The sequence below is a fragment of the Rhinopithecus roxellana genome, chromosome 2 (assembly GCF_007565055.1).
Source record: "Rhinopithecus roxellana isolate Shanxi Qingling chromosome 2, ASM756505v1, whole genome shotgun sequence".
NCBI classification, from domain to species: Eukaryota; Metazoa; Chordata; class Mammalia; order Primates; family Cercopithecidae; genus Rhinopithecus; species Rhinopithecus roxellana.
In genome coordinates, this window is record NC_044550.1 from 22,306,027 (window position 1) to 22,323,347 (window position 17,321).

Genomic DNA, 17,321 nt, shown 5'->3' on the forward strand with positions numbered 1-17,321 from the left:
ATCATCTAAGGACCTGGAATCAGTAGGAAGGAATGTCTGGGTTAAGATAAGGGATTGTGGAGACCAAGGTTTTATTATGCAGATGAAGCCTCCAGGTAGCAGGCTTCAGAGCTCTTATAAGATCTAAAAAGGTGCCAGACTCTTACTTAATTCTCTCATGCATCAGGGGAAAGACCTAGAAATGAATGGGGATTATCTGCAGAATGTAGATTTTTCCCAACAAGAGACAGATTTGCAGGGTCATTTCAAAACATGTCAAAGAAATATATTTTGGGATAAAATATTTTTATTTCTTTCAGGGTCTGTTGTTTGTCATGTGATGCTATACTAGAGTCAGGCTGGAATTTGGTTGTCTTATTGCTACAAAAAGTCTGTCTTGAAGATCTTAAGATCTTTCTTTTAATGTTAATGCTGGTCAGCTGTGTCTAAATTCCAAAGGGAGGAGGGTGTAATAAGGCATGTCCAACCCTCACTTCCCATCATGGCCTGAACCAGTTTTTCAGGTTGACTTTGAAATGCCCTTGGCTAAGAAGAGGGGTCTATTCAGTTGGTTGGAGGTCTTAGAATTTTATTTTTTTTTACAAATGCAATATATTATAGAAGTAGGTATAAAATTATTCAGGTGATGTAATTATAGGAATCTATTTAAAGGGACCTGCTTTATAATTAATTTCTGGAAGATGGATGTAGGGAATCCAGCCTTATGGTGAATATGCCTAGAACAGTATTTCCTGGAGTGGGTTCCTTGACACAATTGAACTAAAATACACTGAACAATTTCTAGTACATTCAGATAAGCGGTATAGCTTGGTCTTTAAAAGCTAGGATCTGTGAAGAGAAAGGCATAGCTTTGTACCCCTACCCTACTATTTATTGGCCTTGTGACTTGTCACAAGTAAACTGCTTGAAACTTTCCTTTCTTCTTCTGTAAAACAGAGATGTTGAGAGCATTTACCTCCTAGTGATCTCCAATTAAATGAAATAATGCATTCAATGTGCTATGCCAGAGATAACACACAATATCTTGACTATAATTATTCTGATGAAATTCACTACCTATCCTCTTAGAGTGTTAGAGTGTGGATAGCACATTAAAGACTGAGAAGTCCTATTGAAAACAAAACAAAACCAAAACAAAACAAAACAAAACAAAACAAAACGAGTTTCACGTTGCAGAACTTGCTAGTCTCAATTAATATCCTGAGGACCTGGGAAGTAAGCCTCTTTAGTTTACATGTAAATGTGGTTGGGGGTAGGAGGGGCTATTTTCTGCTCTGGATGACACATTTCTATCACTACTCTAGGCAATCTTCTTTCACAATTTTGGGGAAGTAAAATGAGTTCCAGAGCATTTTTGTAATGGAATTAAGACTTAAATTCAAATCGCCTGGCTCTTCCTTCTGGGTGTATTATTTTTAAATCATCTGGCTTCTCTCTCTCACTTGACCTGAATGTTGACATAGATGAATAAACTGAGGAGAAAGTTGTGAAAAGTACATTTGTGCTTGATATGGTTTGGCTCTGTGTCCCCACCCAAATTCCATCTTGAATTGTAATCCCCAGGTGTTGAGGAAGCGACCTGGTGGGAAGCAATTGGATCATGGAGGCCCCAGTGGCGTTCTCGTGATAGTGAGTGAGTTCTCACGATATCTGATGGTTTTATAAGCGGCTTCCCTGATTTGCTCTCTCTTCTCTCTACTGCCGCCATGTGAAGAAGTTCCTTGCTTCCACTCTGTCTTCTGCCATGATTTTAAGTTTCCTGAGGCCTCACCAGCTGTGTGGAACTGTCAGTCAATTAAACCTCTTTCCTTTGTAAGTTACCCAGTCTTGGGTATTTCTTTTTAGCAGTGTGAAAACGGACTAATACAGTGCTCTTTTAAGTAGCATAACTGAAGAGGAGATGAGATAGTCTTTCAGAGTGAATAAAATGTTCTGTACTTCATAAAACCCAAGCTGTCATTTAAGTCAGCCCCTGGAGAGTGGTAATAAATGACTCTTCTCAGAGGATTTCTGTGGGAGCAGTGTGAGGAGGCCTCAGCCTTCCTTATGTAAGTCCATTAGTTTAGAGCCACATTCTTTTCTCATGGTGTCACTGAAGTTTTTGAGGTCCGGAAGCTCCCTTTGCACTCTCTTCATCTTGTGAACTTTCAGTCTGTCTCTAGATTTAGGGCAAGAAACCTGTGGTGGTGAGGGCAGGTGGCAGTGCTGACCTGAGAGACAGCTAGGATTTCTTGTTAATCTGGTTATGGTTATCATTTATGTGTTAACTAGCTCTCTTGAGTGTTTGCCTCCAAGGCCTGCAGAAGACAGGTAATGTCTCTTCTCACTTACCTGTGTGGGGCACTCCCTCAGACTCACAGAGGATGAATGGGCGCATGTTATGAAATGTTCTGTTTCTGCCTCCTACTTCAAGCAAAGCCTGCTTTTCATCACTGACCTCTGTGCTATGTAGTCATAGTTCTTTGTAGTCACTGATGAACATCTTCAATATGCTCCAAACATTCTAAACTCCTTTCTAATTCCTGAAGATCCCCTACTAATCCCTAGGTTGAGAAGTCAGAGGTTCTAATTGATTTGCTGTGACCTGTTCGTTGCCTTAAGGTTTGTGTTCCCTAGAAATGATATTTCATTTTCTATGTACTTCCCCCCAAAACAAATGTTGTAGGTTTTGACATGGGAAAGGTTTAGCTGTTCAAACATGCATACCTTGCTGATGTTCAGATCCACAGACTGTACCACACACCAGTGTTTACAGAGTCCTTGACAGGTCTGAGAAAACATTACCATATTTATCATTTCCATTGGTAGAACAGAATAATGGCAAATGATATACATGTAGTCCTCCACAATTAATCAAATACTTTCACATCTGTAATTATTATTCACAAAGCCTAATTCTCAAAGTGTTTTATTTTCTTTTAAATTATATTTTATTGCATTTTTACAAATATAGCCTGGACTCTGGTTTACATAACATGATGTTGACAGTGTAGGAAAATAAATGGTGCTTTGAGGGAATGAAATTACAATTGGTTACACAAAGAAAATGAAGATTGTAATATCTTGACATGTGACAACTCAGACCAAGGCAGGGTAGAGTTGGAAGTGTACTAGATTGTGAGTGCAGTACCTGGATTCTAATTCCAAGTCTACCACCTACTAGTGGTGGGACTTTGGGAAGCATCATTGAATTTCCTCTTAATTAGATCCATGTTTTCTGGGTTCACCAAGACCTGAGAATCACCTGGAGTGCCTGCTAAAAAGAAAAAAAAAAGCATACCCCTCAGCCCAGCCCTGCTGGATTAGCTGGAATCTCAAGAGTAGGGATCTGCAAAAAATATGAACATTCACTCACACACTCACAGAGAGGCACCCTGGGTGATTCTTTTGAACAAACAATTTTGGGAAACAATTTGAAAATGTCAAGAGTCTTCCTAGTTGCTAGGAACTGTATGCTATGATTAGCCCTTAGATGAGCAAAATCTGAAGATAAAATGTATTAATTATTTATACTTTGATTTTGTAGTTTTATAATTACTCTACTTTTTTGAAAAGTTACAGAATTTAGTGCTATAATTTGTGTTTTATGAATTTAAAAATTCTTGAGATTTCTCTTTTCCCTCTGACTTATTCGTTCCTAGTGCTATGTTGAGGATAGATGAGGTCAGGATGTAAAATTTGTTTTTGTTATTGCTGTTAGTAAAATAAGTACCACTGACTAGACCCATCTTTTATTAATTTGATATATCTGTTTCTATGGCTTTGTTCCTATTAGTAAAAGCTCAAATAAACAGAACACAATTATTTCTTCATTAGTTTATTGATTTATTCAAAAATTTTGAGTGCCTATTATGTACAGAAGATTCTACTGTGTTATGTGGTAAGGAATATTAAAATGTTTAAAGAAACTTTTCTCTTTTTTTTACATGAAAACCTCCAATTAAGTAATATTTTTTAATAAATAAAATATTTTACTGATCTCACCAATATGTCAATGCATTAGGAAATTAACAATATTATTGGATACATTTATTCAGCATAGACTATAGAGCATGCATGATACATGATACACATAGCAGAGAACTCTCAGAAATAAATCTAGACGTCTGTGGTAATCTATGCTCCACGAATTAGTAGCTATGAGTTTAAGGTTCTCTTCCTAGTGTTTTCATTTTCTCCATGGTGAATTGCTATATTAGACACAAGTTATACCAATGTTCCAGTCTCTGGGTTCAAATCCAAGCAGTTGCACAAATTATGTAGTGAAAACTTGGTTGTGGCAAAAAGCAATGGCAAATGATATACATGTAGTCCTTCACAATTAATAAAATACTTTCCCATCTATAATTTCATTTTTTTCCCATAGTAATCCTCTGATACAGGCAAGGGAGATCCTGTGAGATGTCCAGAGAAGCGAAGCTGGTGGGGCCAGGACTGGAAACCAGGCCTTTGGCTTTCTGTCTGGTACACTTTCCCTTTCTCCCAAGATGCCTGCGTGATTCTACAACTGAGGGGCATGGCCCCTCACTACGTGTCTGTATAGTGGGGCTTGTATTGTAGCAAAGATCTGGGAAGAATAATTTGAGTGAATTCTCTTAGACATTTATGTTGGCACCTATTTCAAACTCTCATGATCTTACAGTTCTCCCAGCCTCTTGCAGCGTTTCTTTCTTTTCTCTTTTTTTTTAAAAAAATACTTTAAGTTCTAGAGTACATGAGCACAACGTGCAGGTTTGTTACATAGGAATACATGCACCATGTTGGTTTGCTGCACCCATCAACTCGTCATTTACATTAGGTATTTCTCCCAATGCTATCCCTCCCCCAGCCCCCCACCTCCCAACAGGCCCCGGTGTGTGATATTCCCCTCCCTGTGTCCACGTATTCTCATTGTTCAATTCCCACTTATGAGTGAGAAAATGCAGTGTTTGGTTTTCTGTCCTTGTGATAGTTTGCTGAGAATGATGGTTTCCAGCTTCAACCATGTCCCTGCAAAGGACATGAACTCATCCTCTTTTATGGCAGCGTAGATTCCATGGTGTATATGTGCCACATTTTCTTTTTCCAGTCTATTATTGATAGACATTTGGGTTGGTTCCAAGTCTTTGCTATTGTGAATAGTGCCACAATAAACATACATGTGCATGTGTCTGTATAGTAGTATGATTTATAATCCTTTGCGTACATATCCAGTAATGGGATTGCTGGGTCAAATGGTATTTCTAGTTCTAGATCCTTGAGGAATTGCCACACTGTCTTCCACAATAGTTGAACTAATTTACACTCCCACCAACAGTGTAAAAGCGTTCCTATTTCTCCACATCCTCTCCAGCATTTGTTGTTTCCTGACTTTTTAATGATTGCCATTCTAACTGGCGTAAGATGGTATCTCACTGTGGTTTTGATTTGCATTTATCTGATGGTGAGCATTTTTTCATGTGTCTTTTGGCTGCATAAGTGTCTTCTTTTGAGAAGTGTCTGTTCATATCTTTTGCCCACTTTTTGATGGGGTTGTTTGTTTTTATCTTGTAAATTTGTTTAAGTTCTTTGTATATTCTGGATATTAGCCCTTTGTCAGATGGGTACATTGCAAAAATTTTCTCCCATTCTGTAGGTTGCCTGTTCACTCTGATGATAGTTTCTTTTGCTGTGCAGAAGCTCTTTAGTTTAATTAGATCCCATTTGTCAATTTTGGCTTTTGTTGCCATTGCTTTTGGTGTTTTAGACATGAAGTCTTTGCCCATGCCTATGTATTGAATGGTATTGCCTAGGTTTTCTTCTAGGGTTTTTATGGTTTTAGGTCTTACATTTAAGTCTTTAATCCATCTTAAATTTTTGTGTAAGGTGTAAGGAAGGTATCCACTTTCAGCCTTCCACTTATGGCTAGCCAGTTTTCCCAGTATCATTTATTAAATAGGGAATTCTTTCCCTATTGCTCGTTTTTGTCAGGCCTGTCAAAGATCAGATGGTTGTAGATGTGTGGTGTTATTTCTGAGACCTCTGTTCTGTTCCATGGGTCTATATATTTGTTTTGGTACCAGTACCATGCTGTTTTGGTTACTGTAGCCTTGTAGTATAGTTTGAAGTCAGGTAGTGTGATGCCTCCAGTTTTGTTCTTTTGGCTTAGGATTGTCTTGGAAAGGCAGGCTTTTTTTTGGTTCCATATGAACTTTAAAGTAGTTTTTTCCAATTCTGTGAAGAAAGTCATTGGTAGCTTGATGGGGATAGCATTGAATTTATAAATTACTTTGGGCAGTATGGCCTTTTTCATGATATTGATTCTTCCTATCCATGAGCATGAAATGTTCTTCCATTTGTTTGTGTCCTCTTTTATTTCCTTGAGCAGTGATTTGTAGTTCTCCTTGAAAAGGTCCTTCACATCCTTTCTAAGTTGGTTTCCTAGGTATTTTATACTCTTTGTAGTAATTGTGAATGGGAGTTCACTCATGATTTGGCTGTCTATTATTGGTGTATAGGAATGCTTGTTATTTTTGCACATTGATTTTGTATCTGGAGAGTTTGCTGAAGTTGCTTATCAGCTTAAGGAGATTTTGGGCTGAGATGATGGGGTTTTCTAAATATACAATCATGTCATCTGCAAACACAGACAATTTGACGTCCATTTTTCCTAATTAAATACCCTTTTTTTCTTCCTCTTGCCTGATTGCCCTGGTCAGAGCTTCCAATACTATGTTGAATAGGAGTGGTGAGAGAGGGCATCCTTGTCTTGTTCCAGTTTTCAAAGGGAATACTTCCTGTTTTTGCCCATTCAGTATGACATTGACTGTGGGTTTCTCATATGTAACTTTTATTATTTTGAGATACGTTCCATCAATACCTAGTTTATTGAGAGTTTTTAGCATGAAAGGGTGTTGAATTTTGTCAAAGGCCTTTTCTGCATCTATTGAGAGAATCATGTGGTTTTTGTCATTGGTTCTGTTTATGTGATGGATTATGTTTATTGATTTTTGTATGTTGAATCAGTCTTGCATCTCAGGGATGAAGCCAACTCGATCATGGTGGATAAGCTTTTTGATGTGCTGCTGGATCTGGTTTGCAATATTTTATTGAGGATTTTTGCATCGATGTTCATCAGGGATATTGGCCTACAATTCTCTTTTTTTGTTGTGTCTCTGCCAGGTTTTGGTATCAGGATGATGCTGGTCTCATAAAATGAGTTAGGGAGGATTCTCTCTTTTTCTATTGATTGGAGTAGTTTCAGAAGGAATGGTACCAGCTCCTCCTTGTACCTCTGGTAGAATTTGGTTGTGAATCTGTCTGGTCCTGGACTTTTTTTGGTTGGTAGGCTATTAATTATTGCCTCAATTTCAGAACCTGTTATTGGTCTATTCAGAGATTCAACTTCTTCCTGGTTTAGTCTTGGGAGGGGGTATGTGTCCAGGAATTTATCCATTTCTTCCAGATTTTCTATTTTATTTGCATAGAGGTGTTTATAGTATTCTCTAATGGTAGTTTGTATTTCTGTGGAATCGGTGGTGATATCCCCTTTATCATTTTTTATTGTGTCTATTTGATTCTTCTCTCTTTTCTTCTTTATCAGTCTGGCTAGCAGTCTATCTATTTTGTTAATCTTTTCAAAAAAACCATTTCCTGGATTCATTACTTTTTGAAGAGTTTTTCGTGTCTCTATCTCCTTCAGTTCTGCTCTGATCTTAGTTATTTCTTGTTTTCTGCTAACTTTTGAATTTGTTTGCTCTTGCTTCACTGGTTCTTTTAATTGTGATGTTAGGGTGTCGATTTTAGATCTTTCTTGCTTTCTCTTGTGGACATTTAGTGTATAAATTTCTGTATAAACACTGCTTTAGCTGTGTCTCAGAGATTCTGGTACATTGTGTCTTTGTTCTCATTGGTTTCAAATAACTTATTTATTTGTCCCTTAATTTCGTTATTTACCCGGTAGTCATTCAGGAGAAGGTTGTTCAATTTCCATGTAGTTGTGGGATTTTGAGTGAGTTTCTTCATCCTGAGTTCTAATTTGATTGGACTGTGGTCTGAGAGACTGTTTGTTATGACTTCCATTCTTTTGCATTTGCTGAGGAGTGTTTTACTTCCAATTATGTGGTCAATTTTAGAATAAGTGTGATGTGGTGCTGAGAAGAATGTATATTCTGTTGATTTGGGGTGGAGAGTTCTGTAGATGTCTCTTAGGTCTGCTTGGTTCAGAGCTGAGTTCAAGTTCTGAATATCCTTGTTAATTTTGTTGCTTGTTGATATGTCTAATATTGACAGTGGGGTGTTACTGTCTCCCACTTTTATTGTGTGGGAGTCTAAGTCTCTTTGTAGGTCTCTAAGAACTTGCTTTATGAATCTGGGTGCTCCTGTATTGGGTGTATATACAATTAGGATAGTTAGCTCTTCTTGTTGCATTGATCCCTTTACCAGTATGTAATGGCCTTCTTTGTCTCTTTTGATCTTTGTTGGCTTCAAGTTTGTTTTATCAGAGACCAGGATTGCAACCCCTGCTTTTTTTTTTTGCTTTCCATTTGCTTGGTAGATCTTCCTCCATCCCTTTGTTTTGAGCCTATGTGTGACTTTGCACATGAGATGAATCTCCCAAATACAGCACACTGATGGGTCTTGACTCTTTATCCAATTTGCCAATCTGTGTATTTTAATTGGGGCATTTAGCCCATTTACATTTAAGGTTAATATTGTTATGTGTGAATTTGATCCTGTCGTTATGATGTTAGCTGGTTCTTCGCCCATTAATTGTTGCAGTTTCTTCCTAGCATCGATGGTCTTTACCATTTGACATGTTTTTGCAGTGACTGGTACCAATTCTTCCTTTCCATGTTTAGTGCTTCCTTCAGGAGCTCTTGTAAGGCAGGCCTGGTGGTGACAAAGTCTCTCAGCATTTGCTTGTCTGTAAAGGATTTTATTTCTCCTTCACTTATGAAGCTTAGTTTGGCTGCATATGAAATTTTGGGTTGAAAATTCTTTCCTTCAAGAATGTTGAATATTGGCCCCCACTCTCTTCTGGCTTGTAGGGTTTCTGCAGAGAGATCCACTGTTAGTCTGATGGGCTTCCCTTTGTGGGTAACTCGACCTTTCTCTCTGGCTGCCCTTAACATTTTTTCCTTCATTTCAACCTTGGTGAATCTGATAATTACGTGTCTTGGGGTTGTTGTTCTTGAGGAGTATCTTTGGGGTGTTCTCTGTATTTCCTGAGTTTGAAAGATGGCCTGTCTTGCTAGGTTGGGTATATTCTCCTGGATAATATCCTGAAGAGTGTTTTCTAACTTGGTTCCATTCTCCCTGTCACTTTCAGGTACAACAATCAAATGTAGATTTGATCTTTTCACATAGTTCCATATTTCTTGGAGGTTTTGTTTGTTTCTTTTCACTCTTTTTTCTCTAATCTTGTCTTCTTGCTTTATTTCATTAATGTGATCTTCAATCACTGACATCCTTTCTTCCACTCAATTGAATTGACTGTTGAAGCTTGTGCATGTATCACAAAGTTCTTGTGCTGTGGTTTTCAGCTCCATCAGGTCATTTAAGCTCTTCTCTATGCTGGTTATTCTAGTTAGCCATTTGTCTAACCGTTTTTCAAGGTTTTTAGCTTCCTTGCAATGGGTTAGACCATGCTCCTTTAGCTTGGAGAAGTTTGTTATTACTGATCTTCTGAAGCCTACTCCTGTCAACTCATCAAACTCATTCTCTGTCCAGTTTTGTTCCTTTGCTGGCAAGGAATTGTGTTCCTTTGGAAAAGTAGAGGTATTCTGGTTTTTGGAATTTTCAGCCTTTCTGCTCTGGTTTCTCCCCATCTTAGTGGTTTTATCTACCTTTGGTCTTTGATGTTGGTGACCTACGGATGGGGTTTTGATGTGGATGTCCTTTCTGTTGATGTTGATGCTATTCCTTTCTGTTTGTTAATTTTCCTTCTGACAGACAGGCCCCTCAGCTACAGGTCTGATGGAGTTTGCTGGAGGTCCATTCCAGACTTGTTTGCCTAGGTATCACCAGGAGGCTGCAGAAGAGCAAATATTGCTGCCTGATTCTTCCTCAGGAAGCTTTGTCCCAGAGGGGCACCCGCCTGTATGAGGTGTTTGTTGGCCCCTACTGGGAGGTGTCTCCCAGTCAGTCTACACAGGCTCAGGGACCCCTTGAGGAGGCAGTATGTCTGTAAATGGATCTCAAATGCTGTGCTGGGAAAACCACTGCTCTCTTCAGAGTTGTCAGGCAGGGATGTTTAAGTCTGTAGAAGCTGTCTGCTGCCTTTTGTTCAAATATGCCCTGCCTCCAGAGGTGGAATCTAGAGAGGCAATAGGCCTTGTTGAGCTGCAGTGGGCTCTGCCCAGTTCGAGCTTCCCTGCTTCTTTGTTTACACTGTGAGCATAGAATTACCTACTCAAGCCTCAACAATGGCGGCGTCCCTCCCCCCACCAAGCTTTAGCATCCAAGGTTGATCTCAGACTGCTGTGCTAGCAGTGAGCAAGGCTCCGTGTGTATGAGAGCTGCTGAGCCAGGCAGGGGAGGCAATCTCCTGGCCTGCTGGTTGCAAAGACCATGGGAAAAGCACAGTATTTGGACAAGAGTGTACGGTTCTTCCGGGTACAGTCACTCACGACTTCCCTTGTCTAGGAAAATGAAATCTCCTGACTGCTTGCACTTCCTGGGTGAGGCGACGCCCCGCCTTGCTTCTGCTCACCCTCTGTAGGCTGCACCCACTGTCCAACCAGTCCCAGTGAGATGAACCAGGTACTTCAGTTGGAAAGGCAGAAATCACCTGTCTTCTGCGTCCATCTTGCTGGGAGCTGTAGACCTGAGCTGTTCCTATTCAGCCATCTAGGAAGCACCAACCCTCTTGTAGCTTTAATTCAATTTACTCACCAAAGTGGAATTAGTGTTTTCTGACTCTAGAACATAGTCCCTGAGTAAAAGGATGTTAACCCATCATTTTGTTCAATGCTTACAATAAACACATTTATTAAGTCATATTAAGGCATTACTTTTAATGATAAAACAGAATGGAGTAAGCCCAGCACAGAAGCAATAATATGTTAGAATTCCCCTCTGTTCCCCACTCACCCCAGTGATTCTGTCATTTTCTAAAGGCAGAGTGGCCCAAGCCTCCTCACACTTGGTCAAGAGAGAGAGACCAAGGAAACTAACTTGACTTGATGAAACGAATTTCATCCTCTGGTGTCGTCTCAGAGCATCAAAGGCAAGCTGTGTGTGGTGTCTGTCAGTAATTAGTGGTGAGGTTTCCCAAGAAGGGATCAGGTTCCCAAGTAGATATTGAATACTGGGGCATCAAAGTTGGTAGGTGGCTATCACCTAGAACAGGAGAGGACCCCAGGTACAGGATTAGGGTACCAAGCGAGGCCCTACAGGCACCAAGAAATCCAGTGAGGTTCGCCACCCAGATTTAGCAAATAAAAATGCAAAGTGCCTAGTTAAATTTGAATTTCAGGTAAATAGAGAACAAATTTTTAGTGTATGTCCCATGCAATACATATGGAATTCAAATTTATTTGGACATCCTGTATTTATGTGGCAAAGCTAACAGGGTCAAAAAATTTCAGAACCTTTATAAGATTCTGAAATTGAAACAGCGTTTCAGTTTTTCCTGCTTCCATGTAAGACCTTTTAGTTTTCACTATCATCTTCTAGGTCATTATGCTGAAGGCTCTGGTCATAGGTAAGACCCAAGGAGTCCATTTCCAAAATGATAATATCTGTAATTTTAGTTCTAATTTACATAATTAAATTTTACACTTATATAGATCCTTTCCACAATAGTATATGGTGAGTGGTTCCTTTTTGAACATAAAAAGGTATTTTATGGATAAAGAGTAAAAAGGGTCTTTCTCTTCAGAGAGTTCATTTTTCATAATTTACCATTGTTCATGTCTTATAATCAGTTTGTGGAGAAGACAATTTACAAAATGAAGTGTGAATATCTACAGGAACTCTTTATTATCTATACAGTAGACTTTATTTTAAACAGAAAACCAGTAATTAAAAATTATTTCTGCTTGTGTTGGTTATCATTGGGAAGTATTTTGTTTAAATGAGATAAAATATTGAAAGTATACAGTTTGGTCTCTTTCTTCCCACCCAGGTCCTGCACCCTTCTTAATTTTCTCCCACGGAAATAGTATCTTTAGGATTGACACGGAAGGAACCAATTATGAGCCATTGGTGGTGGATGCTGGTGTCTCAGTGATCATGGATTTTCATTATAAAGAGAAAATAATCTATTGGGTGGATTTAGAAAGACAACTTTTGCAAAGAGTTTTTCTGAATGGGTCAAGGCGAGAGGTAAAATACCATTACCTGCAGTGTTTGAGCTGTTTTTGTACAGGCTGACAAATATAATATATTGAATTTTTAATGTATAGACAAATGAAAATTATATTACAATTCAAATGTGTGTCTGCCAAATATAGGCATTTATTTAATCTACATCTGTGGTAGTATATTATTGAATAAGTTCACACATTAATATTCAGAAGCCCCAAAATGAGAAAGTGAAGATATGAATGTAATTTTGAAAATATCTGAGTTTATTAAATCAGATCACCATTTTATGAAGATAGATTATTTGCATGATTATTTCTTGCTATTTGTAAGGTACCCCAGTAGTTCTCAGGTGGGGGGCAATTTTTCCCTGAGGGAACAATGGGCAGTATCTGGAAACATTTTTGGTTGTCACAAGTGGATGAGGTAGGAAGGTGGAGACGATAAAGGCGTCTAGTGGGGAAAGGCCTGGGATACTGCAAAACATCTCACGCTGTGCAGAACAGCCCCAGAATAAAGAATTATCCAGCCCTGAATGTCATTAGTGCTGAAGTTGAGAGACCCTGTTTTATCTGTATAAAATCTCCATCATGGGTGTTGGCACCTGACATGTAGAAAGAAAACTTTTCTTCTTTATATTCTCACAGTGGTTGCACTCTGGAAAAAAATAATATAGCAGATGACAGATACAAGGTAGTTTACTTCAAGTACATACAAAAGATCCTTAATCTCTCTTTTTAGCTGGTAGAACCCTTACATGAGTCCCAGGAGGAATGTTTCAATTCGGTGATGGATTACAAAGATCATGTGACTAGAGAAATTTTAAGAGTTGATTTCTCAACACAAAGTGCACAATTTTTTTTGATTTTTAGCCAAATCTTTCTCTTTCCAATTATTCTTAAAAGCTTCAATTAGGTGCTACTCTGTTTTAACACATCTCCAATACTTGCTAATCTCACTTTTAACAAGGATGGCTACTCATTATCCTCCAGACATGTGGTAGTATAGTTTCAAACTCTTGAGTCTAAGAATCTGAAGGGTTTCCTATCAAGAACAAGGAAAAACTTAAAATAGTTGTGAATTTATGTCAAGTCATTAGGAAAGTATCAGCCTGATGCCTAAAATTCCATCCCTATATTCCTTCCTTTGGGTTAAAACATTGCTTCTAAAGGACAACTGTTAGAATGCAAACAATTTGCCTGGGTGAGCTAATTTATGAATGTATTAGGTTGGTGCAAAGATAATTGCTATTTTGGCCATTATTTTCAATGGTAAAATAAGTTGGCTAGATTTATTTATATGAGATGTAGAAATAGCAAAGGCTCATGAGATTATGCAATTTCAGCCCAACTCTGATTTCAATCATGTCACTTGGGTAGCTGGATGTCGGCCATAGTGGAATATTTACACCATGAAAATCTTCAACAGTACAAATTGGGGCTTCTGCCCACCTCGCAACCTCCATTCCCCAAGAAGACAGCTTACCTGCCCTTGGCTGAAATTAAGAGACAAAAAGGTTTTGTTGGGCATTTTTATCATGAAAGAGCTGGGAATACAGCCCAAGGCACATAAAAAGACACTCTGCTACTCTGGTCACAGTGTGAGGGCATGAAGGACTGTGAGGGCATGAAAGGAAGAGGCCTATTGGAGGAAGAGGGCCAGAAGAATAAAGGCCATAATGAGAAATTCATCAAGTTCATGTCTGTAAGCTCAAACTCCAAGGAAATCTTGCAAAGCTTGGAATTGAGTTCAGTTGAAGATCTGGAAAGTTCCATTAGCAAATGGAATGGAATAAGCTGTCTTTACGGTTGCATCAAAATTTCACCATTACTATAGTTGAAATGATTAATACATGATGGTTGGCTGCCTAGTTTAAATAGTGTGTAGGATAATTTTTAGTTTCAAAGCTATGATATAAATACTATTTCCAGAAATATTTACTTAGGGATCAGAGGAGGTTTAATAATGCTACATCAAAACAAAGACACCATATCTGTGACTACTTTATTATTTAAACAATTTTGGAAATGCATAAAGATGACAAGTTCTTAAAGGAATAGACTTTTTATATGTAACAATTAACATAATTTTGTTGTGAATGGGGAAATATTAATAACAATTTTAAAATTTGATTTTGCAGAGAGTATGTAATATAGAGAAAAATGTTTCTGGAATGGCAATAAATTGGATAAATGAAGAAGTTATTTGGTCAAATCAACAGGAAGGAATCATTACAGTAACAGATATGAAAGGAAATAATTCCCACGTTCTTTTAAGTGCTTTAAAATATCCTGCAAATATAGCAGTTGATCCAGTAGAAAGGTAAATTCTGCTGTATTCAGACATTGAAATATATTTACAAATCTAGTGAAGATTGATAGAATTATAACATTTTAAATTCAAAGGGATCCTCTCACTGAGACCAAAGCTCTCTTTTGTAGCACACAGGCACCGTTTTCTACAGGACAGTTGCCTGCATTTCAACTGAGACAGGATCCTTTCATAAATATTCCTAAGTATCATGGTTTTCTGCTATAGAGGCATAACTCCCCTTCTAACTTGAATTTGCTAGTAATGTTACAATAGGGCAGTGTTTACTTGTTGAATACATTTTCATTCAAAACAGTCAAACTTGCCCTGTGCAGGAGCTGCTGAAACATTGAGAGAATTGGCCATTTAAGGCACTATACATTCATTTTTGTGTCTATGTAATGTGTTTTCCCTCAGGTTTATATTTTGGTCTTCAGAGGTGGCTGGCAGCCTTTACAGAGCAGATCTTGATGGTGTGGAAGTGAAGTCTCTGTTAGAGACATCAGAGAAAATAACAGCTGTGTCATTGGATGTGCTTGATAAGCGGCTGTTTTGGATTCAGTACAGCAGAGAAGGAAGCAATTCTCTTATTTGCTCCTGTGATTATGATGGAGGTTCTGTCCGTATTAGTAAACATCCAACACAGTAAGTTTTACTCTTGGTATAAAATAAAACAGTTGTCATTTGAAGTCCACAAGATAAATTAATTTTACTTTTGTCAACAGAACTGGTATAGTCATTTAGGCCGTAGATTTTGAATCCAAAAGAGTTCAAGCTCCAGATTGAACTCATCTGTTAGATGAGTGACTTTGAGTAGCTCCAGATTGAACTCATCTGTTAGATGAGTGACTTTGAGTAGGTTCTATAACTTCTCTTATCCTCAATTTCCTTTAATGTGAGGATAATCATAGCATCTCTTTCTTGGGATTATTGTGAAGGGAAAGTAAATGAATACAAACAAAAATAATTAACAGAGTATTTGGCACATAATAAGTTCTCACATGTTGATCATAGTTATTCTTTTTGGAATTATTATGTTATATATATTTTTATATTTCATTGGTTTGCTATCATAGTTATTCTTTTTGGAATTATTATGTTATATATATTTTTATATTTCATTGATTTGCTATCATGCCAGCAACTGACTTTCCAGCTTTGTGGCAAAAGGCAGAAATTAGTCATGTGAAATTGATGTCACTAGAAACCCATTCTTACCCTGTTCCTATGTTCTTCCCCATTTTCATCACTCTTATTGAATGACTAAAAGATTAATGAGATAATGGATCTGGAGCTAGAAATGATACCTTATTAGCTCAGAGTATGATGACATAAATAAAATTTTAAACTTAATATACTTTTCTAAACCTAAATGAGAAACAATGGAAAAGGTAGGTAGTTAAAACTTAGACAATAAATTGAAATGAAGTAAAACTCTAATAAGCCAAGGAACAAATGTTCTATTGTTCTTTTTTCTTTTGTGGTTGCTTTTTAGGCACAATTTGTTTGCAATGTCCCTTTTTGGTGACCATGTCTTCTATTCAACATGGAAAACGAGGACAATTTGGATAGCCAACAAACACACTGGAAAGGATATGGTTAGAATTAACCTCCATCCATCATTTGTACCACCTGGTGAACTGAAAGTAGTGCATCCACTTGCACAGCCCAAGGCAGAAGATGATGCTCGGGAGCGTGGTGAGTCATCATTGACCTTGTGCGGGGCCTGACACATAGTTCTCACCCATTTACCTGCTTGAGCCAGACAATGAGGGCTTGTAGGGGGGAAAATATTTTTTTCTTCAACCCTCATATATTCTTAGTTATAATAGACCCCTGTAAGAAAAGGCAGATTAACAAGAGAAAAACAAATAGAAATCCAGGCATGGTGGCTCACACTTGTAATCTCTGCACTTTGGAAGGCTGAGGTGGGAGGATTGCTTGAGGCCAGGAGTTTGAGACCAGCCTGGACAACATAGCAAGACTCTGTCTGAAAGAAAGAAAGAAAGAAAGAGAAAGAGAGAGAGAGAGAGAGAGAGAAGGAAAGGAAAGGAAAGGAAAGGAAAGGAAAGGAAAGGAAAGGAAAGGAAAGGAAAGGAAAGGAAAGGAAAGGAAAGGAAAGGAAAGGAAAAGAAAGGAAATAGAAATGGATTAGCATGCACATTTGTATATACATGGGAGAAACCTGGGGAATTAGTAGCTCTCAAAGAGGTGGCTTTAAATGCCAGGTTATGTAGTATCTTTAATAAAGAACAGTAAATTTTTAGAGAAGTGACAAGACAGAGGAAAAGGACTTTGAGTTTCTGTGGGCAGCAAGTTGGGGGAAGGCAAATAAATGGCAGCTAAATGCTAGTTAATAAAGCTTCTTGGCCGGGCGTGGTGGCTGACGCCTGTAATCCCAGCACTTTGGGAGGCCGAGGCAGGTGGACCACAAGGTCAGGAGATGGAGACCATCCTGGTTAACATGGTGAAACCCCATCTCTACTAAAAATACAAAAAAATTAGCCGGGTGTGATGGTGGGCGCCTGTAGTCCCAGCTGCTTGGGAGGCTGAGGCAGGAGAATGGCGTGAACCCAGGAGGTGGAGCTTTCCATGAGCCAAGATTGCGCCACTGCACTCCAGCCTGGGTGACAGAGCAAGACTCTGTCTCAAAAAATAATAAATAAATAAATAAATAAATAAAAATAAAAAAATAAAGCTTGTTAATGTAGATACCTCTGCAGCCATTGCCAGGCCATAAGGAT

General features: G+C 38.3%; 1 protein-coding gene across 14 annotated transcripts in view; it reads left to right on the top strand.

The window, feature by feature from the left end:
* Window positions 1-17,321, top strand: part of EGF (epidermal growth factor) — a 101,187-nt gene that overhangs the window by 15,590 nt on the left and 68,276 nt on the right. For all 14 annotated transcript variants that reach the window (XM_030925507.1, XM_010389070.1, XM_010389074.1 and 11 more), the window contains exons 2-5: window positions 12,089-12,288; window positions 14,408-14,589; window positions 14,995-15,222; window positions 16,073-16,275. In XM_030925507.1, the coding sequence (XP_030781367.1) occupies window positions 12,089-12,288; window positions 14,408-14,589; window positions 14,995-15,222; window positions 16,073-16,275 (813 nt within the window). The remainder of the gene's footprint in view (window positions 1-12,088; window positions 12,289-14,407; window positions 14,590-14,994; window positions 15,223-16,072; window positions 16,276-17,321) is intronic.